General features: G+C 36.5%; 1 protein-coding gene and 1 long non-coding RNA gene across 10 annotated transcripts in view; both read left to right on the forward strand.

Moving 5' to 3' along the window:
- The first annotated feature begins 4,563 nt into the window (after positions 1-4,563).
- On the forward strand, positions 4,564-9,187 carry LOC117616331 (probable E3 ubiquitin-protein ligase ARI2). Its single transcript, XM_034345605.1, has 7 exons — positions 4,564-4,905; positions 5,491-5,523; positions 5,629-5,908; positions 6,329-6,812; positions 7,829-8,374; positions 8,521-8,675; positions 8,764-9,187. The coding sequence occupies exons 1-7, from the start codon at positions 4,777-4,779 to the stop codon at positions 8,769-8,771; spliced, it is 1,635 nt and encodes a 544-aa protein (XP_034201496.1). The 5' UTR covers positions 4,564-4,776; the 3' UTR covers positions 8,772-9,187.
- Positions 9,188-11,177: 1,990 nt separating this feature from the next.
- The window catches only part of LOC117626928, a 28,692-nt gene continuing 14,558 nt past the window's right edge, over positions 11,178-25,311 (forward strand). For all 9 annotated transcript variants that reach the window (XR_004585669.1, XR_004585670.1, XR_004585665.1 and 6 more), the window contains exon 1: positions 11,178-17,698. This is a non-coding gene — a long non-coding RNA (uncharacterized LOC117626928). The remainder of the gene's footprint in view (positions 17,699-25,311) is intronic.

Raw genomic sequence — 25,311 nt, forward strand, 5'->3', positions numbered from 1 at the left:
GTGACCGGTAGTTTCGACACCGAGGCACCTGCTTCTTCTCCAGATATGGGCGACTGGTCGAGTTCCAAAGGGCGATCAGTCATTTCTTCACAGGGACCACAAGTTTCATCTTCATATATGGGCGACCGATTACTTGCTTCAGTGCGACAAGTCGTTTCCTTCCAAAAGCAGTATCTTCAAACACATCATTCTCCAATCCAAGACTCTCCAATTCGCTCCCCCTCTCCCCCTGAATTGGAGAGGAATGAGGACATAATAGGGCACTTCTTCATGGAAAGTCACGTCCAAAGTAACATGCACCTTCTGGGTAGGTGGATGATAGCACTTATAACCTTTCTGAGTAAGAAGAGTAACCAATAAAAACACATCGCAGAGCACAAGGATCAAGTTTACTCCGTTGATGAGAGTAGACATGAACATAGGCAACACACCCAAAAACTTTAGGGGGCAACTTGGAGACTGAGACAGGGGAAACATGGTCACCAAATAAATCATGTGGAGTCTTGAAATCAAGAACCCGGCTCGGAGTACGATTAATCAAATATGCAGCAGATAAAACAGCATGCCCCCAAAGATGATGGGGAACAGACATGTCCAATATAAGGGAGCGGGCAACTTCAAGTAATTGACGATTCTTGCGTTCAGACACACCATTCTGCTGAGGAGCAAATAGGGTTGTCGTTTGATGAATAATACCTTGAGCAAGGAAGAAAAATGTCAAAGTGTTATTCACATATTCGCCTCCGTTATCAGTCCGGAATACTTTGACCCGAGCATGAAACTGAGTAGACACCATAGTACAAAACTCTGGAAGGATGGAAGCAACATCATGTTTATTTTTCAGCAAGAAAACCCAAGTGAGTCTTGTACAATCATCAATAAATGTGACAAACCAACGAAATTCGTTCGAAGTAACGCGAGCCGGACCCCACACATCAGAATGCACTAAATCAAAAGGCTTTGCAGCTTTACTGTCACTCAAAGGAAACACAGTGCGATGACTCTTGGCCAAAATACATGTCTCACACTTAAAACTGGACTCATCACAAGAGCGAAATAAAGATGGAAACAGACGCTTAAGGTAGCCAAATGACGGGTGTCCCAAGCGACGATGCCATAACCAAATTTGTTATTTGTCTTTGACACTACAACTTTGAACAGTATTAACGACACGAGCACGAACTGGTGCAGAAGGCAATGTCAAATAATATAACCCCCCTATCCGTTTACCATGCCCAATAGTCTTGTGAGTCTTGAGATCCTAAAAAGAGCAATGCGTGTGATAGAAAGTAACAGAAGCATTAAATGTATCAAGTAATCGACCAACAGATAACAAGTTACAATGGATATTGGGAACTAGTAATGCATGAGATAAGGACAGAGTAAGAGTGAGAGAGATTGTGCCCTCACCAGTAATTGGAGAGGGCAAGCCATTAGCACTAGTTATGTATGGGTCACGGGTGTTACTAGACAACTCATCAAAAAATTTAGCATCATAAGTCATATGATCAGGAGCACCAGTGTCAATTATCCAGGTAATAGAGCCAGTACCTGGAATAGAATCAGAAACACACAAATTTGCAGAGGCAGCAGCAACAACATCAACAATGGAGTTATCACCCATGATTGCAGCAGAAACTCAACAGATCACGGCAGAGTATACAACGGAACACAGCAGAGGCACAAATACGGCAGATGCAAGAAGACAGGCAAAAACACAGCAGAACACAGCAAATGCACAAATACGGCAGATGCACGAACACAATAAAGGCACGAACACGACAACACAACACACAAACCCAGGAGGGTGCACACGGCACAAGTAGAGAAAAAAATATGGGGATAGAACACGGGTGTGCACAATACACAGGTCACCAGAAAAGTTGGCTTTGATGCAAAGTCAAACAATATGGGTAGAATATTTTTCAAGTTATATTTCATTCTCCAAAAGAAGGTATTTATAGTACAAGGATGTAACTAGTATGATCAAACTAGGAAACAAGATAAAAACCTAATTACACAATATCTGTACAAAAAAGAAAGAAATATAATCCTAATAAACTAGGAAATAAATATCCTAATAAAGCTAGGATCTCGCTAACAAAACTATTGTTTCAAATATTTGAAACCCTCAACCCAATCCTTGACCCAAAGAAAGAAAAAAGGAAACACGCATCGAGTCATTCTATAGTGGGAGAATTATATATGACCTTTAGATGATGTCCTATCTCTTAACCAATAGATTAGGCTAACTAATTTGATCCAGCAGTTAAGAGATAGGACCTCATTTAAGGGTCACATATAAGGCCCTTGCTATAGAATTCTTGAACACGCATCGCAATCGAAGTGCAACCTATGGGCCTGTGGAGGAACATACAATGAGATTGGGCCAACAAATGTAAAATTTGAGTTATTAAGCAATTTGGCAAGCGATTGAGGAACCGGACCGTCTTGAGAAATAGGCTGCCATGTACAGCAAAGGCACATTTAAAAATAATATACATATATATATACATACACAGAGAGCTTCCATTGAGGGATCCTTCAAATTAGCTTATTTGAGGGATACTCTTGCAGGGCCCACTCCGTATTGTATTTCATTAACCCAAACCGTCTCTTTTGTAGATACTCATTAAAAGATCATCTCTACAAAAAATCACTTGAATCCGATATCATTTGACCACTCAATTGAATTATTAAAATTTTAGTACTTTCTTGAAGCACCGTGTTCATTGATTTTGTAGGACATAATTGGATATCGAAACAGTTTTCGATTTGTCTAATTTTTTGTGAGGATGATCTATGAATATAGACTTAAAAATTAGATGGTTTCAATCGTTGAAAAAAAATTCGTAGGGAATCCCTCAATATATATATATATATATATATATATTATATTACAAGCCTCTAAATTACAACAAATAAGCTAGCGACAAGATAACACTCATGGGGACATAGTCAATATTTTGTGAGACATAAATGACAATGAGATTGGCACCATTGATAAAACTTTTTACGGGTTATGATTTTCCTTATCTCATTATTTCTTTATGGTGATTTTTTCATTTTCTTTTTGTCTACTTACACTTTTTTTTTTGTTTTTTAATACTTTTTAATATAACAAAAAAGAAAAAAAAAAGAAAAAGAAAAAAAAGAGTGAAAGTGGACAAAAAAAGAGTGAGAAAATAAGTTCTTTTTTGTGTGTGAACATAGTAGATTCATAGATATGAAGGCAGATACAAGATTACAGGAAGAACACTGCCCCCAGAAGAGGGTTATTGCAGACAAGAAAGTAGAAATAAAACAATAAAAACAACAAGTGCAAGAACAATGAGCAAATTCCATATGTAATTAAACCCCAGCTCACTCAGAATTGAAGATGACAGGATCCATAAGAACTCAGGAATCAGTATTGAACATAGATCGTGTGGAAAACCAACTCTAAAGGATCCTTGGGATTGGAAACACCAAAAAGTGAAAGAGCAATTACCACTCAAATTCCACCTTGACTTTCAAAGGAAGTCACTGTGTCCCCAGCAACCCCTCACGATCCCACAACACCAAATGAGTAGATCCCACTGGATCCATCAACTCCACCTCCATGGAAAAGATCTTAGAAAAGCTACCACAAAACCCTTAAAATTCAATAGCACATATAACAAGAGGGTAAAGGTGGAAATCTACCAAGATCAACCCAAAAGGCTTAGAAACAACCCCTAAAAGCCTAGGGGGGAAGACAAAAGCTTGCCAAAAGGCACGAGAGCAAAATCCTAGCAAAAAAAAACTTTTGGGGGGAGGGGGGGAACTCTTTACAACATGACGAGGGGGAGAGAAACCGATTTATTGGTCGAAAGGAAATGAATCCAGGGAAACCCCCAGGGTTCAAAAGAGTTTGCAATAGCTTTAGGAAGATTTTTGGGTTGAAGGAAAAGAAGTTATTGGTTCCTTATTTATTTGTCCTACTTCACACTTTTCTTTAAATTCAAAAGAGTCTTCTCTATAAGGTGTTCACAATCTTGTCTTGCCATACTTCTTATGGTGTTCACAATCTTGTCTTGCCATACTTCTTATGAGCTCAAGTTGCAAATCATCATTTTGGGTATACAAAACAAACTTTAGATGCAAGAAAAATAAGGTAAGAAAATAGTGTATATATGGTAAGAACAATGGCGTATATATGGTAAGAAAATAGGTTTTAGAAAATCTAGACATTCAAATAAGATCAGAATTATATATTAGAAGGGTACATTAACATTTGGTGGTAATAGGATGCAAAATGTTAATTTTGAAGTAAGGGCATCTTCATTGCAAAGGTGTAAANGGGGATGTAAATGACAATTACACTCATAGTTGTTGGAAGTTGCTCTAGTGATAGGGTGTAAATGAATGCAAATGTAGCATTTGGCCCGAAAATGTAAATAAATAAATATAAAAAAAGCGTAAATAGTTTGTATCCGATTTATTTTAAGCAAACTTTTTCTACACCGCGGGAAGAGGAGAGCTAAAGAAGGAGAGGTTTTAATTGACGTGATCGCATATATTCCTTTTCAGAGTACTCTTTTTTTTCTTATCCTTCACGGAGGAAGAGAAGAGAGGAAAGGGAAAAAGGCTCTATCTTTCTAGGGGTTTTACTTCCCCTAGAAGATTTCTCTGTTTTTTTCCCGGAAAATTCTTCTCTTTCTCCAGTGCTTGACCCAAGGACTGCTTCATCTTTGTTTATCTGCAAAATATTTACATCTTTTTTATTCCTTTGCCTGTTTTTTTGGTAGATAAACAATGGAGGATGACTATTATGTGAGCAGCGACGATGACTATTACGACGAGGATGATGATCGCAACAATATGGAGCTGTTGGAATACGTTGAGAATTATGAGAGTCTCAGGCCTGAGGCTCCGACGAGTAAGGTAACTATAATTTGTAGCTTCGTTGTAAATTGATCGACGAAATTTGACTGTGTCATTGTATTCTATCACAATTTTCTACAGTTTTTCGTTTCTTCAGGTTGATTTTTTTGTTTTAAATTTTCAGGATTTTTCGAAGTAAAATTCATTTCTTTTTTTTCGCCAACCAAAAAGGAAGCCCGGTTCCTGCTTGGTTGATGAATGTGATTGTCGTGAAGTTTCGAAAAAGAAAAATGTGTCTTTTTAGATGATTAACAGCTCGAGTTTATATTCAATTTGCAGCTATGGTTTTATCTTTGTAAGTGAAATTCAAGGGAACTATGGAATTGATTCAAATTTACGTCAACAGAGTCTTACATAACTTACTCCCGTTCTCCTCTTAAATTTGCAGAGTCAACAGAGAATTGATTCAATTTTTTTTATAAATATACTTTGAAAGTTCTCCTCTTAAATTCAGTTCTATTCCTTATGCTGTCTGATTCGTATTAAAAGTTGTGGCTTCTAGTTCTAGTCTCAATTATTGCTTTCAGTATTTTATGCTTATCCCTCTCTCCTTCTTCATTTATGACCTTTACTGGTGTTTGACAGGTTATTTCAAAAGAATCTCTCTTGGCTGCACAGGTATGGAATTTTTGTTTTTGTTTTTGATTGTATGAATGTTGCTGTCGTTATGTATGTGTTATGGTCGACTAGGTTAATGTTAAATGTTGGCATTAAAATGTGCAGAGGGATGACTTGCAAAGGGTAATGGATGTGTTATCATTGAAAGAATACCACGCCCGAACCTTGCTCATCCATTATCGTTGGGATGTTGACAAAGTGCTTGCAGTGCTTGTAGAGAGGGGGAAAGATAGATTATATGCCGAAGCAGGTGTGACTGTGGTAGAGGATGACAATCTTGTCTCATCACAGTTTTCATCTGAGGTTATGTGTGGTATTTGCATGGACGAGATTCCTTCTGATCAGGTGACAATAATGGATTGCGGTCACTACTTCTGCAACTATTGTAAGTACTCTGCTCTGCATTATCTCTTTGCAGAAACCTGGCATCCGTCGAATAAGTTTTTTTCTTCTTTTTCTTTTGTTCTGTAAAACCACATGAAGTTTAGCTTAGCAAATCCTAACTTGATTATAGTCCTTGGGGAAACAAATTTTCTATTTTTATATTCAAGAGGATTTCAGTTGTAAGTTTTTAATGTGGCGTCAATTTGTACTTGATCTTCTAGGAGGTTATAGCATGTTTACTTGTAAAAATCTGTGGACTGAATCAGATTTTTAACATGGGAATATAAACCAGTAACTGCCTGGAATACTACTATCCATGTTGGTGGGTTACCATCCTTTATTTATGTATTTATGAAATGTGTGCATCTTACTGATTGTATTTTCTTTTTAATGAAATAGTTTTGTCTAACATTATGCTTAGGTTGGACAGAGCATTTTATTGTGAAAATAAATGACGGTCAGAGTAGGCGCATTAAATGCATGGCACACAAGTGCAATGCTATTTGCGATGAAGCAATAATCAGAAATCTAGTCAGTGCAAGGGATCCTAATCTGGCAGAGAAATTTGAGCGTTTCCTTCTGGAATCATATATTGAGGATAATAGAAAGGTGAAGTGGTGCCCAAGTGTTCCCCATTGTGGAAATGCTATACGTATTGAGGATGATGAATTATTATGTGAGGTTGAATGTGCATGTGGGCTGCAATTCTGTTTTAAATGCTTATCTAAAGCACACTCCCCTTGTTCATGCCGAATGTGGGAACTATGGTGTCAGAAGTGCCAAGATGAATCAGTGACTGTTAATTATATTGCAGTCAATACGAAATCTTGCCCAAAATGTTACAAGCTGGTTGAAAAAAATGGAGGATGCAATCTAGTTATCTGTGTCTGTGGACAACCATTTTGGTGAGTGCCTACGTATTTTCTGCTTTTTTTACTCTTGTGCCCCATTTTTTATGGAATCCCTGGGGGTGGGTTGGGGAGCATCTCACACATTTGAAGGGTCTAACTTTCATGTGGTTGTTTTTCAAAAACTATACCTGGGGTGAGATCCTTTAAATAGGATTTGTATTTTTGCTGCCTTTTGTGAAGTGTATGTTGATAACTGACTTTTGTTAGGCTGGTGGTTTATAGTCTAAGCTTTTCGTGAAGATTTTTTGTTCGTTATGCAATTTAGGATTGATTAGCTGTTTGCTCTTTGCACAAGCTTGCTCTGCACAAAGTAGCTTTCTGTTTTCTGTTGCCTTTCACATGTTAACAATTCATGGTGTGTTAAATCTCTACCCAACAAGTTCTTTTAGTGTTTTGTACATAAAATTATTGGTTCTAACTTACTCAATAAAGTACATGTCATTTTCTAAGATGTCATGAAGAGCAATATTGTAAGACAGAATGTGACCTAATATGCTCCATGATTAAGAATGGAGCTCCTATATTTCCGTTACTGTTCATAACAGCAATCTGTTTAGGTTCTTGTGGGAAATAAAATATAGATAGTGGTTTTGGTAGGGTAGAGATTTGATGATATTGCCTTGATGTTTGAATGAAATAGTTGATGCTATTTATGGTGCTTAATCGGGTGATGCATACTGGTGTTTTCATAGGACTCATTTTTGTATCATCCTTTCAAGATCAGTTCTGTTTTCCTTTTCTATTTTTTTAATTCATTTTTCAAGTTTGGTATCCCATTCTATAGGTTTAGTATTTTTCTCTTGGGCTCAGTTATATGCCCTCAGGATTAATGTTTCTTGCAGACTAAACAATCTTTTCCAAATTTATATTATAAACTTATGTACTAAATTATTTTTTATTCCCTTTGGGTTTTTCTTTACAGTTGATGATCCATTTCCTCTGTCTTTCCTTGCCTTTGTGTTAGTAGTAGTAACATCATTTAATGTTTGTTTCTGTACATGTTTTGACAGTTGGCTCTGTGGTGCACCAACTGGTTCGGATCATACATGGGATTCCATCACGGGACACAGTTGTGGACGATTCAAAGAAGACGAGGATATGAAACTTGAGCTGGCCAAGAGGGACCTATTCCGTTACACTCACTACTTCAACCGTTATCAAGCTCATACAGATTCTCTTAAGCTTGAATCTGCACTGAATAAAAGCATACAAGAAAAGATATCACGTTTGGAAGAAAAGGAATTGACGTTTAAAGATTTAAGCTGGGCAACCAAAGCTCTCTACAGACTCTTCAGGTCGAGGCAGATTATTTCATATTCCTACCCATTTGCATATCACATGTTTGGTGATTTATTCGAGAATGAAATGACAGCGGAAGAAAGGACAATAAAACAAAATTTATTTGAGGACCAGCAGCAGCAGCTTGAGGCAAATATGGAGAAGCTTTCTTTGTTTACGGAGGAGCCTTTTCATGAATATAAACATGAACAAATTATGGAATTGAGAATGAGGATCTTGAATCTTTCTACGCTTACTGATAAGCTCTGCGAAAAATTGTAAGTTTGCCTTTAGGACTTGAATTCTCCTATTGAGTAGTCATCAAAAGTCTTGGTGGAAATGGATATCCATCTAATGCCTTACCCTGTACTCTAAGATCCGATCTCAATGTATTTTCTTATAAAGTGACACATGTGTATTGCAGGTATGATTGCATTGAGAATGATTTGCTGGGTTCCCTCCAGTGGACAAGACACAGTATTGCTCCTTACAATTCCAATGGCGTGGAGAAAGCTTCAGAACTTATGGTTTCTAGGGACACCACCACCTCCAACTATGAAATTGATTTGGCCACCAATGGTATGGATATTTCTTACATTAAGTAGGAGCTTTCCAGTCTTGTGTAACATATATCCTTGTTCATGTTCTTATTTACTTTTTGTCATAGTTGACTAGAAGAGAACTTGGAGATAAATAACAACAGGTCTCTCAGAAGCTGCTGAAGCATATGCATAGAGGAGTAACATAACAGAATGCCTGAAAATGTGATCTATAAGAGGTGGTTTCGCAGTGGTGCTCATAGCGTATATGTATCCTTGCATTAGGGTGGTCTGTTCTCGTTACCAACTTAATTTTGTCTACAGAATCACATTTAACCCCATACCTTAGGAACTAAGCTATCTTTTGATCAGATTTTTTGATTTTTTGAACTTAATAACCTCGCATCTTTTCTCAGTTGTTTTCCATGAAAGTTGCTGTACATAGCCTATCTAGAGGTCCATGTGCTGATGCTACAGATTGTATTCATTTTTCAGAAATGAAATAATGACTTTATACATCACACAAACAGAGATGTCTTCTCTCTTTTCCCTCTTCCCTTTCTGAATTTGATCTATGAACGATGAAGTAGCCGCAGTGAAAAAAATGGCCGACTTTAGACCACTGCTGTAATGTTTCTGTGCTTCGCCTACTTTTTATGCATACATGTATGCACATTATTATTTTTATTATTATGCATAGATGATGATTCTTATTCAATATTTTTAATTTTTTTTAAAATCCAACTTTATTTAATGATCTGTGTAGCTTTCTTAGTGGATCAAGGATTTCACCAGTATATCACCCATCCGAGAAAGAATTCCAGGACTTTACATTTTTGTCTTGATTAATTTACATTTTTTTTTCCTTCATTTTTTCTAAAATGTAAAGATACAAATTTTTTTAAAAAACAAAAACAAAAAAAACAATTGGGCTCCCAGATGTCATGAGTGGCCCAATCTTTGATTTATAAGTAAATATTTAGTTTACACCTAGTGTAGGCCAAGTCCCTTGATGTTTCTTCCTTTTTATGTTTTCATTTTTGTTTTTCAGTAGTAAAAGAAGAAAGGCGCAATTCATTTTTATTTGTAGTAAAATGCTCCACCACCAAATTTTGATATGGAACAATTCATTTTCCATTTACTTATAATTGTCGGTACCGCTCTATATTTCATGGGAAAACTGAATTTACCTTCTTTTTTTTTTCAGGGTTACATGAGAGGCCTAAGCTGAAAACAGAAAATATATATATATATATATATTTTTTCCCTTTAGTAAGTGACTTGTGCATCTTTCGTAAACAGATTGATGAATTGCTTGATAAGATTAACTCAACATAATTATGACATAAAATCAAGAAGAAGAAATTGAACTTGTGCTAAACTACAAGATCAAAAAAGTGCAAAATGTCCAAATGTTAACTACTTAATTTCTAGATCAATGTTACACCAACGTTCAAATCTCAATTCAAAATAATGAAGTCGATTATTTTTGTAATTATTAAGAGATAATGAAGTAGTTGTGATTGCAAATGTGGGTTGACTCACAACAATGAGTCTGCCCCCTTGCACTCATGTTCGAATTTTTCTTTGTAAATGATATTAGTTTAGAATAGTTTACACAATCATCTATATTTATAAAGCAAAAAGCAGAAAATGGTGAAACATTCAAAATACCATAAAATATCCTTGGTTAATTCAAACATTAAGAATTGAAATTATTAATTAAATGAGCTAAATTAAAAACACATGGGCCATATTGGCTAATAGTACTAAACACAAGGACCAAATTAGCTAAATTAAAAACACATGGACTAAATTGGCTAACAAGATAAAACACAGGGACTATTTTAGCATTTAAGCCTTTATATTATATATAAAAAGTCACCCTTTGATGGGCTTCCTTCTTTGTGTCCGGATATACTCTTGGAAATTGGGCTTGATGAAACTAGAGATCTTAGGCTAGTCACAGGGTGTGGACCAGTGCCAAGAATATTAAACGGTCCACTCCTTCTGTTCCTTTCAGCCCAGGCCAGTATTGTTACACTACCACTTGCTTCGAGAATTTTCAAAAAAGGACGTGGCAGCTTTTCTTTTCTTTTATTTGTTTTAATTTTTTTCATCCAAACATTTATAGGAATCCTGGTCCATCAAGGTCTGGACACGTGTCAGTTTCCTTTTATTTTTCTCTATGCGAATGTGTACAGGAATCCTGGTCAACACGGACTGCGAGTCTTCGCCCAAAAACCACGTGGCAGATTTTATTTTTTCCACCCAAAAGGAATCCGGATCCGACAAGGTGTGCGCGTCCTCACCACCACAAATATAGAAAGTAATAAAATAAAAAAAGAGAAAGTAGCGTTGATTTCAAGTCATTACAACCAAGAAAGAAAAACCGCGTCGACAGCTCATCACTATCCGTTACAACTTACACATCCACCGTCTATTATTTCCATCACCGGCTCAATCTTGACCGTTCATGCCGACCCCCTCTCCTCATAAATACCCTTTAGACGTTCTCACAAATCATTCTGCTGGTCCCTGAATGAAAGGGCGATGGCGATCGGGTTTCGTTTTGTGTAGATTATCGGATTTTGTTGATTCGCTTCTTCTGTTTGGGTTTGATTCTATGATTAGATATGGATGGATGGGTTTGATTCTATGATTTATATATGGATGGATTAAGTTTTGTTTATCGCTATGCTGTAGGGTTTGGTGATGGATTTTGCTACCGATTAAAAGTGGAATCTAATGACCGTTGAAGGTAGGTTGTGTATATTTGCAGGCTTGTTTTATTGGTTCAGATGAGACCCAAACAAGATTGGCCTGATGGTGAAGTAGGTGTTTGGTATGAAACTGCTTTGAATTCGATTTGGATCTTCTAGTTGTTTTGTATAGATAGAATTTGTTGATTTGAGGCCGAAGTTCATCTTTATTGATATGCTTATGTGTTTTGATTGGCCTGATGGTGATGACTGCCAGGGCATCTAGTTCTGCTTGCGATTTGATTTGGACGGAAAACCGCATGATTTTGTTCTGAAGTTTAGAATATAATGATTTGGAAATTTCCCTCGTTTTTTATCAATCAAATAAGCGGAGCTTTGTTGTTATTTTTCAGGCCTCGTTTGCGGTGTTTGACACACGAGGGTTAGATGTTATCATGTTATGGTTAGCTGATAACTCCATAGGTTCTTATGGGATCTGATTGTATGGCTATGAGGTTGGATTTTATACTGATTTGCGGATGCAATGGAATGTTGAATGTCAAAATTTTCCTTCTGGATCTATTGATTTGCAGGAGATAGTAATCGTGTTGCAGATTTGAGCTTATGTCTGCACCTTTTCAGTCTTTGGATAGAGTCCATTTGTAAAGGTTTTCATTGGTTTGCTGCATATGGATTATTGTTTTTGGTTACATGCTTATTCTTTTACAGTTTGTCAAAATGCGCGTCTTTATATATCTTTCAAGTCCCTGAAATTTGTAAGTAATACCATGTTTATGTCCTCCTTTTCCCTATGATCATGCCGAACTTTCTGCTCTTATATTGACATACTAAATCCAGAATTCGTGTTAACCGTCTTAGTTCGTAGCCTTTCATTTCGATGTGTTTCTTGTTTTTGGGGTATGTTCGAAACGGGTTTTTATGTCCTCAATTTTGGCTTTCTATTGATTTTCTCTGTTGGAATGAAAGGGTCTATTTTAATTTCTTCTTGTCTGAAATATATAGTAATTGTTTTTTCAAAGATATAAAATTATTCAATGTATTTGATCAATAAATTTTGCTTTATGGTCTTTAAGCTATTAATAATTACAACCAAAAGTGGTTTGGCGCTTACCTTTTAGCGTTATGTTTTTTAAAAGTTTGTTCATTTCTATGGTTGTCATTGCATATAGTTGGACTTCGCATTTGTATAGCAGTGTGGTTAGGTTTTGTCTTGATGATTCACTACTTTTGTGATTAAAGTGCTTATGGAGACTAAGTTGGATGGAGCCAAAAGTTTATGACACTTATGGGGAGCTGTTCTGGTTTGGTTAACATGTTAAATCTTTTTCTTTTAATATTTTAATTTTTTTTTATACAAGTTCCTCTCTCTCTCTCTCTCTCTCTCTCTCACTCACCCCAAAATTAATATTAGGTACTATGTATTTTTCAGGTTTCTTCCGTTGGTTTCAAATTGGCATACTACCTAAGAGGGGGTTTAATGCTGTTGCCTTTCGTTTCCCAGTTAAATTTTTTATTAAATTTGGTGTTTATATTTTAGCAATATCTTATGTAGATGTAACCTAATTTTTGTCTTAGGGACAAAGTTTCACCACGGGGTAACGGTTTGAGAGCTCAAAGCCGCTTGTTTTGTTTGTTCCCCTTCGTTGGTTTCTTATTTTTGTTACTTGTTCAATATCGTGAATTATGTGATCTGTCTTTACGTTGGTGTCTTGCTTTAGTCCAAATTATGTAGTGATTATCAGTATTTGAGCAGTTCCTGGGGTTACCTTGTTTGCTGATTTTTTTGCAGGAAGTTGGTTTTAACGCCACAGTTAATGAAGGAATTGGAATTAGGTTATTGGGAGAACATGTTAAATCCTTTGTCTCTCAAGTTTTTTAAACTTTTATATACGTCTTTCTCTCTTTTATGTCAATTTCACTCCTTATGAAATTAATATTATGTATTATGTATTTTTCAGGTTTCTTATGTTGGGTTTGAATTGACTTTCTAGCTAAGAGGGGGCTTAATGTTGCCTTTTTTTTCCCATTCCAGAAATTTATTACATGTGGTGCTGTTTTTTTAGCAGTATCTTATGTAGATGCACCTTAATTCTTGTCTTAGGGACAAAGTGGGGGCACGGGTTTGAGAGATCAAGGCCACTGGTTTTTTTTTGTGTTCACCTTCCTTGGATTCGTATTTTCGTTACTTGTTCAATATCTTGAATTCTGTGGTCTGTCTTTCCATTGATGTCTTGCTTTAGTCCACATTATGTAGTGATTATCAGGATTTTGAGCAGTTACTGCACTTGCCTTGTTTGGTGACGGTTTTATTTCTCTTATTTCTTTTTAAACTTTTATACAAGTCTCTCTCTCTCTCTCTCTCTCTCTCTCTCTCTCTCTCTCTCTCTCTCTAAATATCTCTGTATTTCACCCCTAAATTGGTCAGGTATTATGTTTTTCAGGTTTCTTCTGTTGGGTTTGAATTGACTTACTACAATAAAGGGGGTTTAATGATGTTGCTTTTTTGTTTCCCATTTCAATTTTTATTTTTATACATTTGGTGTTATTATTATAGCAAATATCTTATGTAGTTGCACCCTAATTCTTGTCTTAGGGACAGAGTTTCATCGGGGCGCACCAGTTTGAGAACTCAAGGCTGCTGGTTTTGTTTGTTCACTTTCCTTGGTTTCTTATTTTTGATACGTGTTCAATATTGTGAATTTTGTGGTCTCTTTTCCGTCGATGTCTTGCTTTAGTCCACATTACGTAGTGATTGCAGTTGCATTGTTTGGTGATTTGTTTTGTAGGAGTTTGGTTTTAGATGTTTACGCCTCAGTTAAATGGAAGTGGAAATAGGTTTATTGGGAGAATATGTTTGCGTTTTGTTTTTTGATGAAATTGTTTAATTCTCGACTTGGTCAATGTCCTAAATTATTGGGAGAACATCTTAAATATTTTATCGTTTAATTTTTTAAAGATATATATATATATATATCTCTCTCTCTCTCACTCTCTCTCTCTCTTCCCCCTAAATTAATATTAGGTATTATGTATTTTTCAGGGTTCTTCTGTTGGGTTTGAACTTACTACCTTAGAGGGGGTTTAATGTTGTTGCCTTTTGTTTCCCATTTCAAAAATTTATTACATTTGGTGCTGTTCTTTTATCAATATCTTATGTAGATGCACCCTAATTCTTGTCTTAGGGACAAAGTTTCACCTGGGGGCACCGGTTTGAGAGCTCAAAGCCGCTGGTTTTGTTTGTTCACCTTGTTTCTTATTTTTGTTACTTGCTCAATACCGTTTTGTTTGTTCACCTTGTTTCTTATTTTTGTTACTTGCACAATATTGTTTCTGTGGTTTTTCCGTTGGTGTCTTGTGCTGACTTGCATAATGCAGAGACTTGTTTTAGTCCGCATTATGCAAGTCTATAAGGATTTTGATCAGTCCTACACTTACCTTGTTTGGTGAATTTTTGCATGAATTTGATTTTGAAGGTTTATGCTGCAGTTAAATGGAAGAGGAAATAGGTTATTTGGGGAATGTGTCGTCGTTTTGTTTTTGGTGAAATTGTTTTATTCTCTGCTCGTTTGATGTCCTATATTATTGGGAGAACATGTTAAATATTTGTCTTTTATTGTTTTATTTTTTATATATATTAAGTGTATATCTCTCCCTCTAACACTTAATTAATATTAGGTATTATGTATTTTCAGGCTTCTTCTGTTGGGTTTGAATTGACATGCTACCTAAGAAGGGGTTTATTGTTGTTGCCTTTTGTTTTACATTTCAAAAATTGATTACATTCAGTGCCTGTTATTTTAGCTATATCTTATGTAGATGCACCCTAATTCTTGTCTTAGGGACAAAGTTTCAACTTGGTGCATGGGTTTGAGTGGAGTTCAAGGCTGCTGGTTTTTATTCACCCTTCTTGGTATATGAGGGGATATGTTCAAAATCACCATCAATCTTATTAATCTTTTTTTTCTTTGTTCGAAGATATAATATTATGATGTTTTTTATTACAGATGCTGAATGTGTCTTTACTTCCTTCTGTGCTGCCATGTATTTGTTCGATGTATGTTGCTTTATGGTCATTCCATATATTTGATCTCCCAAATTGTATAGCGGTCTGGTTTGACATTCTCTTGATGATGATTCCCTATTTTCGTGATTTGATGCGTATGGAGAATTGGTTGCATTTAAAGTTTATGACTCTGTTGTGGGGAGCAGATTCTGGTTTGGTTTCTTAACAAGAACATGTTAACTTCCTACTTTTAAATTCTCTCTTCTCTCTCTCTCTCTCTCTCTCTCTGAATGGGGTACTTTGTATTTTTCAGGTTTCTTCTGTGGGGTTTTAATTGACATACCATTTAAGAGGGGGTTTAATTCTTGTTTCCTTCTGTTTAATTTCTCATCTTAAGGATTTATAAGATTTGGTGCTGTTATTTAGCAATATCTGAAGTAGATGCATACTAATTCTTGTCTTAGGGACAAAGTTTTCCTTGGGGCATGGCAATGAATGGAGCTCATGGGTGCTGGTTTTGTTTATTCACCCTTCTTGCTTTCTTGTTTCTTTTACATGTTCAATATCGGTGAATTATGTGGTTGTCTTTCCTTTGATGTCTTATGCAGATGAATCTCTTGCTTTTAGTCTGTCTTCATGGAGCTGAGTATCAGGATTTTGAGGAGCTTCTGCAGTTGCCTTATTGACCCTGTTTGCTTTCTTATTTCTGTTACATGTTTAATATCGTGAATTCCGTGGTTGTCTTTCCTTTCGTGTCTTATGCAGTGCATCTATTGCTTTAGTCCAGAGTATCAGGATTTTGAGGAGCTTCTGTAGTAGTTCTATTTGGTGATCTTTTGCAGGAATTTGTTTTTAAAGGTTTACGTTGCAGTTCGTTCTTGGCTTGTAATTTAATTTCTTATTTCTTTGATGTCTGGAACCATTTGTTTATGCAGATTGCAAATCTTGTCTGTCTATGCAATCTCACTCTCCGTTGAATAAAAATGGGTTGCCTAATGTCTGTATAATGTGGGGCACATTGTCTGAGCTATATTTCTGCCTGCAGGCGTATCCTAACTCGTGTCTATATATGGAGGTCTCACTTTCTCGAACGAGTTTTAAGAAGGGGTTTGAGTAGTTTTTGGCTTATGATTTTGTTTCTTATTTCTTGGTGTTCATGAGGTATGGAACCATTATTTGAGCACTTTTATGCAGATGCATCCCAATGCTTGTCGGTTGCTGGAGTCTCACACTGTTGAAAGAAAAAAAGGGTTTTTTGAGTTATTATCTGATTTTATATTATTGGAGCCCGTATGACATCCTGAGACATTATTTGCACAATGTCTTTTAAGAAAGGTTTGGGTGGTTCTGAGTTATTATCTGATTTTATATTCTTGGAGCCAGTATGTCATCCTGAGACATTTTTTGCGCAATGTCTTTATATGCAGACCATTACACTTGTCTTCTTGTGGGGTCTGATTCCTTGAAGTAGAACGAGCTGCTTTTAAGAAAGGGTGGTTTGAGTGGTTCTCTGCTTATGCTTTAACTTCTTACGTGAGCCATTATTTGAGTAATGTTTTCTTTTAGAGTTTGATGCATCTTGTGTATTGGTCAAGAGTTTATAAGATCTGGTATGAAGTCTATGCAGATGCAATTTAACTCGCATGTGTATGAAGTCTTCGTTTAAGGAGAGCAGGGGGTCTTTTATCTAATTTTTTTTATTCGTACCGTCTGTATAATGTGGGGCACATTGTCTGAGCTATATTTCTGCCTGCAGGCGTGTCCTAACTCGTGTCTATATATGGAGGTCTGACTTTCTCGAACGAGTTTTAAGAAGGGGTTTGAGTAGTTTTTGGCTTATGATTTTGTTTCTTATTTCTTAGTGTTTATGAGGTATGGAACCGTTATTTGAGCACTCTTTTATGCAGATGCATCCCAACGCTTGTCAGTTGCTGAAGTCACACTGTTGAAAGAAAAAAAAGGGGTTTTCTGAGTTATCTGATTTTATATTATTGGAGCCTGTATGACATCCTGAGACATTTTTTGCGCAATGTTATATGCAGACCATTACACTTGTCTTCTTGTGGGGTCTGATTCTTTGAAGTAGAACGAGTTGCTTTTAAGAAAGGGTTTGGGTGGTTCTCTGCTTATGATTTAACTTCTTACATGAGCCGTTATTTGAGTAATGCTTTCTTTTAGAGTTTGATGCATCTTGTGTATTGGTGAAGAGTTTGTAAGATCTGGTACCATTGTTCGAGCAATATTCTATGCAGATGCAATTTAACTCGCATGTGTATGAAGTCTTACTTTGTTTAAGGAGAGCAGGGGGTCCATCTGATCTCGTGTCTATATATGGAGGTCTCACTTTCTCGAACGAGTTTTAAGAAGGGGTTTGAGTAGTTTTTGGCTTATGATTTTGTTTCTTATTTCTTGATGTTCATGAGGTATGGAACCATTATTTGAGCACTCTTTTATGCAGATGCATCCAAACGCTTGTCGGTTGCTGGAGTCTCACACTGTTGAAAGAAAAAAAGGGGTTTTCTGAGTTATTATCTGATTTTATATTATTGGAGCCCGTATGACATCCTGAGACATTTTTTGCGCAATGTCTTTATATGCAGATCATTACACTAGTCTTCTTGTGGGGTCTGATTCCTTGAAGTAGAACAAGCTGCTTTTAAAAGGGTTTGAGTGGTTCTCTGCTTATGATTTAACTTCTTACATGAGCCATAATGTTTTCTTTTAGAGTTTGATGCATCCTGTGTATGGTGTAGAGTTTATAAGATCTGAAGAGTATGAAGTCTGTCTTTGTTTATGGAGAGCAGGGGTGCTACTAAGAGTGAATTTCTTCGCCCTATTATTTGATTTGCTGGTCTTTGAGATTTTTCACGACTTATTTGAACAGCATTTCCATGTGCAGACACATCCTAACTCTTATCTTATACATGGAGTCCAACATTGTTGACACAGAAGAGCTTCTTCCAAGAGGGGGTTTCTTGTCTTATTATCTATTTTCTATGCTGGAGATTGTATGAGATCTTGGGCCATGATTTGCACCATTACTTTCCATTCTATGCAGATCATCTTGTCTGTATATGGGGTCCAACTTTGTTGAAGGAAATCGCTTTTAAGAGGGAGTTGAGTATTATAGCCTTATCATTTATTTTCTTCTTGGGTTTATGAGATTCGACACTTTCGTTGGGCATTCTTTTGTGCAGATGTATCGTAGCTCTGCTCTGTTTCTGGATCTTTTTCCTCAGATGTTGGGCTTTGTTTATTTTTTTCTTGTGTTTTAATGTCTCAGTTTTTAAGGAGTTATGAGATGCATCCTTGTTCTTGTGTGTGAACCAGTGTAACTTAATTCATGACTGGACTAATTTCTCAGGAACAGGTGTCATGCCGAGTTTTGTTTTCCAGTCATTGTCACATGCAGATGCTCATTAAGTCTTACTTGAGTTAAGTTGATGTGGATGATTTTTCGAGTGACAATCAGAACTTGTGGCACGGTACTTACATTTTTTTTCAATTGATGATACATTATGATGTTGTCAATGTCTTTTGCGGTAGTTCATGGATTTTCCTGTGCGGAAGTGTTGTAGCTCGGAGTCTGTCTTGGATCTCGGTTGATTCCTTTAGAAACACTCCACGCTTGTTTTCTAATTTCATGGTGTTTTATCTTTCCTGGCTCGATAGTTCAACATATTCTTATGGTGATGGGTTCGTTCTTTTCTTTAACTTAATTATCCTCTCTCAAAATTTACTCTATTTCTGTTTTTTAAAAGATTAACTTATTAAAGATTTTGAATTTCGTGTAGGGGCCTCAAGATCCTTAATTTTGTATGACTCTCTGCTTCCCATTCACTTCAATATTACACTGGTCTTTAATTAATTCACACATTTTAAGGTTCGGCAGATGCGTCTTTATTGGTATTGCTGTTTTTGTCTGGTTGAAGGTGGATTCAATGCAGTCTGTTCAGCTTTGTGCAATACTTTGGCCATTCAGGGTTGGATATTCTTTGGTGCTTCTCTCTTTTTCCCCCTTCTTTGACCTTTTCAGAAGGGCTCTTGTTAAGATATTTGGTCATTCATTTGATATTTTACTGCTAAGTGTATATGATCTGGCACCACCATTTGATCTCATGCAATGTGTTTGCAGTTTTAACCTAACTTGTCTTTTACTGGAGTCGTACTTTGTCAGAGCCTAGAACATCTCTTTTTGGAGGTGGTTTTATGTTCCTTTGCTTGCGATTTAGTTCTTTGTAGACCACAAATGTGGCATTTTTGAGCAAATGTATTATGCAAATTCACTTCGCATCTGTTTTACTTGATTACATATTAATGGAATGGGTATTCAAGCAACCCAACGAAATTATGGATTTGGCATGTGCGACAATCAAGAGGAATGGGAGTTGCCTTTGTAGGGTGTATGTCTTTCCTTTTGGTCTCGTCTTCATTGGAATGTGGACTGCTTTTAGTAGTGTCCTGTGCTTCTTGGCTGACCATTCTTCTTGGATATTGGGTCTGTATATTGTCAGCTTGCTCTTGAGGCTTGGGAGATTGGGGATGCTTTTAAGAGGTGTCTGGTACTTCCTGGTGTATGGTTTATTTTTGTTAGATTTTATCAGATGTGATTCGAGCAAAAAGATTTGTGCAGCAACATTTGTCTCTTAAAGTCCTAGGGTAGGCAGGCAGGCTGCTGATTGTTTTAAGAGGGAGTGGGAATGGGGTATGCAGATTGACGTCTTTGGATGCAGTGAAGTATCATTGGACTGTAGAGCAGCACTTGCTGACACATAAACTGAGTATGACTTTGATCTCCGTTGATGGAACTGTTCTGTGAGGGGTCGTGAGATTTGATTTTGTCTTTTACATAGTATCTTATTTCAAATATGTTTCAAAGTTTTATTCATTGATCTCGTTTTGGCCGAGGTTTACTGATGTTCAGGTTGACGGGATTGATTTGGCAGCTGAAATGGATAGGATGACTTGTTTTCATTGTCTTTGGATTTCAGCGTTTAGATCTTGCTCGATTTTTCAGACTATGGTGCTGAGGGTTAATTCTTTCCTTTGATTTAATTGCTTCTCTCAAAGTCTTTTCGTATATATATATTTTATAGTGTTGGAGGTGGTGGTTTGTGGTCTGCTAAAGGGTTTGCTTTTGCTGGTTCTTTTGTTGTGGCATTTTGCTTTTTTATTCTGGCAGGCTAAAGTTGCTCAAGTTTGTGATGGATCAGTTTGTTGGATATTTGAAATTTCTGTGCAGAGTAGTCCATTGTTGAAGGTTGGGTTTTTAAGCTTGAAGTGTGCTGATCCGTTTAGGTTACACATGGTGTATGCTTTGGTGTATCATTTAATTTGTTTCCCGTAAGAGAGAAGATTTGGTACCTGTTTCATGTGCACACTTTTCCTGAAGAGTATTTTTTAGAGGTGGAGAAATGCAGGTCTTTAAAAGGGGTGGTTTAACAAGTTGACAGAGTCTGGCATAATTATATGGTCGTGTTTTATGCAAAAGCAGTCTCATTCTTTCAATGCTCTGTCTCAGATTCAAGTTTATGCAGAGACCTGATAAAACTGTTTTTTAAACTGCTGGTGGATATAGATGTGGTATGACGTGTGATATTTTCCTTCCCCGTCTTCTTAGTTTCGTCAGCTGATGGTCAGACTTTTTTCTATCACTGTTCCTTTGTATAGCTTTTGTGTTCATTTGGGCGGCTTGATAGGATCTGCCGTTCTTTTCTTCATTTGGTGCTTCTCATGCGCAGTCCAACTTATTGAACATTGCAATCTGACACACTTTCTATGATCAATTTGACATTTTAAAAGGATTTGAGTATTAATTATATTCTTCATTGTTGGTATCAAATTAGACATTTTGAACTTTAGTGTGTTTTTTATATTGATGTTCTTATGAGGTGCTGGGTGTGTTTCTTTTATTGGTTCAATAATGCTGTGGTTGAGCGTCATTCGACTATTCCCAGCTGGTTGCTAATACAGGTTGATTTTCTGGAACTAATGTGAATGTGAGTCGTGCTTTAATGCATGCATAGCTTATTTTGGATCTTGCAAAGACCTACAATATAACAATGAAGAAATATGCTTCAGCTGGATTTTAAGCTCGTGAAGTGTGGAAGGGATGATAGGGATGAGGTCCTCTGAGAGATTGCATTAAATGTGGTACTTATCTCTAATTTATGACTAAGTAATGAACTTACAAAGAGAACATCTAATGTATTGAAAGAATGTAGTCCTGGTTTGTCATTTTGGAATGAGCCCTTTACGTAGATTGCTTATTATGGGAGAGAATTTGTGTCTTTCCTTTGTTAAAGATTTCTAAACTAATATTTCTCTTGGGTAGTTTTTCTTTTTGGATATTTAAAGTATATATGTTATATCGAAGTTGCTTAGTTTTCGCAAATTGGGTCGGAGTTTTTGAAGTTCTTTGTACATTTGAACTATGACATTGTTTTGTTGTTTATTGTATATCAATTGTATAATGTCAACTTCTTGGTAGCTTTTTCTCTTTTAGATTTGTTTGGCTTTTAGTATGATGGTTATGTGCATTGTTTTGTTTTTAGCTGCTCTGTTGTGTGTATTTGTGTTTAGTTAGTTAGGTTTTTAAGGGATGTAGCTCAAAATGGTAGAGCTCTCAGTTTGTAACCTGTATGAACAAGTTACAAGACTTACGAGAAGATCAAGGTTCAAATCCTTGCGTCCCTGCACCCCAACATATTTGGTAGTTTTTGACCCGCCTGTTGATGGACTGAAAGAATCTAAACCCTTGCCTGTGTATCTGTTGTGCGGATGCTGTTGGTAGCTGACTAAAGTGGTGGTTTGGATTATCTGTGGACGTGGGAACCTGAATTGGCTGATGTGTAGTAAAATGCTCCACCACCAAATTTTGATGTGGAACAATTCATTTTCCATTTACTTATAATTATCAGGACCGCTCTATCTCTCGCGTGGAAGCTGAATTTACCTTCTTATTTTTTCAGGGATGCATATTACATTTTTTATTTTATTCCCTTTAGTGACTTGTGAATTTATTTATTTTTTGGCTCAGCAAATGTGGATATAAAACAGAAAAACAAAATAAATATGTGCAAAACAGAAAAAGAGAAACACAGTACACCTAACAAGGCCCAATGCACTAGAAACCAAATGAAAAAAAAAATAAGAATGAAAAAACTACTACTTGTGCCAAAGAAATAAAGTGGCAGTGGAAAGCCAACGATAGGGGCGAGCATCAATCCGATTGATTTGATATGTAATTACTGATTTGGTTTGTTTTTAATCAATAAAAAGTAACGGTTTAAAAATTGAATTGAATCATATATTATTTGGTTTTGAGTTTTTGTACACCTCCGTTTTTGTACGCCTGCATAAACCGAACTTGGTTGTCTATTTATATATTTATTTATATTTAATTTTACACGTGTAGTAATAGGATTCGACTTAAATTTCACTTTAGAATTTGTGTCGAATCCTGTGTGTATTCAATACATGTCAGGTGTCGGGCATATTTGACCAAATTGCCCTTTAAACTAAAACTCAAAAATTCTTTTCAGATTTGATTTCTGCTGAAAAATCAGAAGAGACTTCCTTGTAAATTGCTTATTTTCCAATAATTTACACCTGTACAAAATGTAATTCTTATATTCACAAGCGTTTATCATGCATAATGTTAGAGCATACATAACCCAACAACAAGTCTGTCTGGCCTCAGGCCTTACAGAAATCCTAGGGCAATATCAGAGCCTACTTAATTTAATTTACAAAAAAATAGTACGGTTATAGTAGAATATCCTACATAATGGAAGTGGATGAGTGGTGGGTGATGAATGCCCGGTGGTGGTGCTCCGATACTCAATTACTGTCTGGGGGCGGAAAAAACATTAAAAGCGTGAGTGAACAAAAGAAAGTTTTGCAAAATATAATATCAACATACTAACCCCACTGTTAAAACCATTTGAAAATTCATTTAATCCATGTTCCATAATCGTACAAAAATCAAGCATGCATATTTATATTCATATAATCATACATTCAATTAAGTGTACTTTTCATAAATCCGTCAATTTCATGATTTTTCTATTTATCTCCCACATTATACCATCAATTACAAGTGTCACATAAGCGACACCTCCTCACAGAACTCGGAAAAACAAAGTTAACCCGAGCCGCATTCCTCATAGAACTCATGAGACACTTGGTCAACCTGAGCCGTATTCCTCGTAAGAACTCAGGAGACACTTGATCAACCTGAGCAGTATTCCTCGCTCCTCACGGTCCGGGTATCCTAGGACTCGACTAGTAGGCAAACTGTCAAACGCGCGCTGACTCAACAGAAGGCAACTAGGATGTCCGTGGACATCATTATATCAAAGGCAACAGTTTATTCGAAGGCAACATTTTGGGTACCTATGGTGGTTTAAAACATTTCCTGAAAAATTCAAATACTGTTTCTCACTCAATCCTTAAATCTTGTTACCATTCCTTTTCTACTTTTTAAGCCATTCACATTTAATCATAAACAAATTTTTATAAAAGCATTTGAATTCAAACTGTGTGCTTGGAAAGCAAAAACCATAAATAATTCATTCATTATCAATTAATAAAATTTTTACTGCATAAAATTCATTTATAAAATAAAAGTTCACTAACTGTGCGTCTGAGCTCGCCTGACCCATCGAGGGTCCTTCCTGCAGGTTCGGTGGAGGCCGAGTACCTATTTAAGCGACTAAAACATTTAATTAATAAAATAGCTCAACCACAAATATTTAATCAAAATCCTGACCTCTGGCCTTAAAGTGCATGTATGTAACTTAAGAAAGTTCCTAGGCTAATTTTCAACAGTTTTGATAGTTGGAATGGTCTGAAAAGGCCCGAGATTAAATATACGATTAAATTCTTATATTGATCAACTAGGTCCCCTGTGGGGCCCACGAGCTTTGATTAATAATCCAAAAATTCCTATAGGTTCATAAAAATCCAATTAACATATCCTATGAGTTTCGTCAAGATTAGATGGTCTGAACATATCGAACCAGGGTAACGCCTAATATGCGTAAATCCATTCAACTGCCAAACGATAACCAAATTTGAATCCGAGCATGTCATCGTGCTTAGGATGACATGGGGATCATTTTAGGACCAAATGGTCCACCCAATCTTAGCCCACGCGCTACAGTGAGAAATTTTCGGCGGCTGAAATTTCTCAAATCACACAACAATATCTATACCTACGTGATCAGGGCAACTAGGAGAGCAACTTTTATTCTTAGGCCACGGCCAAAAAGTGGCTAGAGCTTGCTGAAAATTCGAGCTAAAAATCGGTCAAAACTTAGGTCGTAAATCGAGCTTCAAAACTTCAAAATCAATCCTAACCAACCCAACCATCTGCTAGCTCACGTTGAAAGGATGAGAAAGCATACATGGATCGACAAATTTGGTAGTCGAAATCGTCTGAAACAACGATGGAAAATTCGAAGAAAAACTGGCGGTGTTCGAGCTGTTGTCGACATTGGGGCTGCGAGTTCTGCCGGAGAAGGGGTGGGTTAGAGAGAGGGAGCCGGGCTAGTTCTTTTGGGAATGGTCCCGTAGCTGGAAGTGGTCTGAAGAAGGTGCTGCTGGCCAAAATAGTGGCTGGCAGGGTGTTTTTGTGTGAGAGAGAGAGAGAGAGAGAGAGAGAGAGAGAGAGAGAGAAAGAGAGAGAGAATCTGATTGGTTTTTTAAAAACAGATTTTAAAATATTTACGGTTGTGCCATTACACTTTTGTTGATCGTAACTTCTTCCTTAAAACTCTAATTTGAGCCCACTACATGTTTGCGAACTCGTATCAACTTGCTCTACGCAAGGTGCTATTCAAATTCCAAAAATTCTTCCATGAACAAAAAGTCAATTTTAAACCCATTAAAATACTATGGGGTTGAAATTGTCTTTTATTTAAATATTTTAAGAATTGTATATTAAT

Source organism: Prunus dulcis, chromosome 1 (genome assembly GCF_902201215.1).
Source record: "Prunus dulcis chromosome 1, ALMONDv2, whole genome shotgun sequence".
NCBI classification, from domain to species: Eukaryota; Viridiplantae; Streptophyta; class Magnoliopsida; order Rosales; family Rosaceae; genus Prunus; species Prunus dulcis.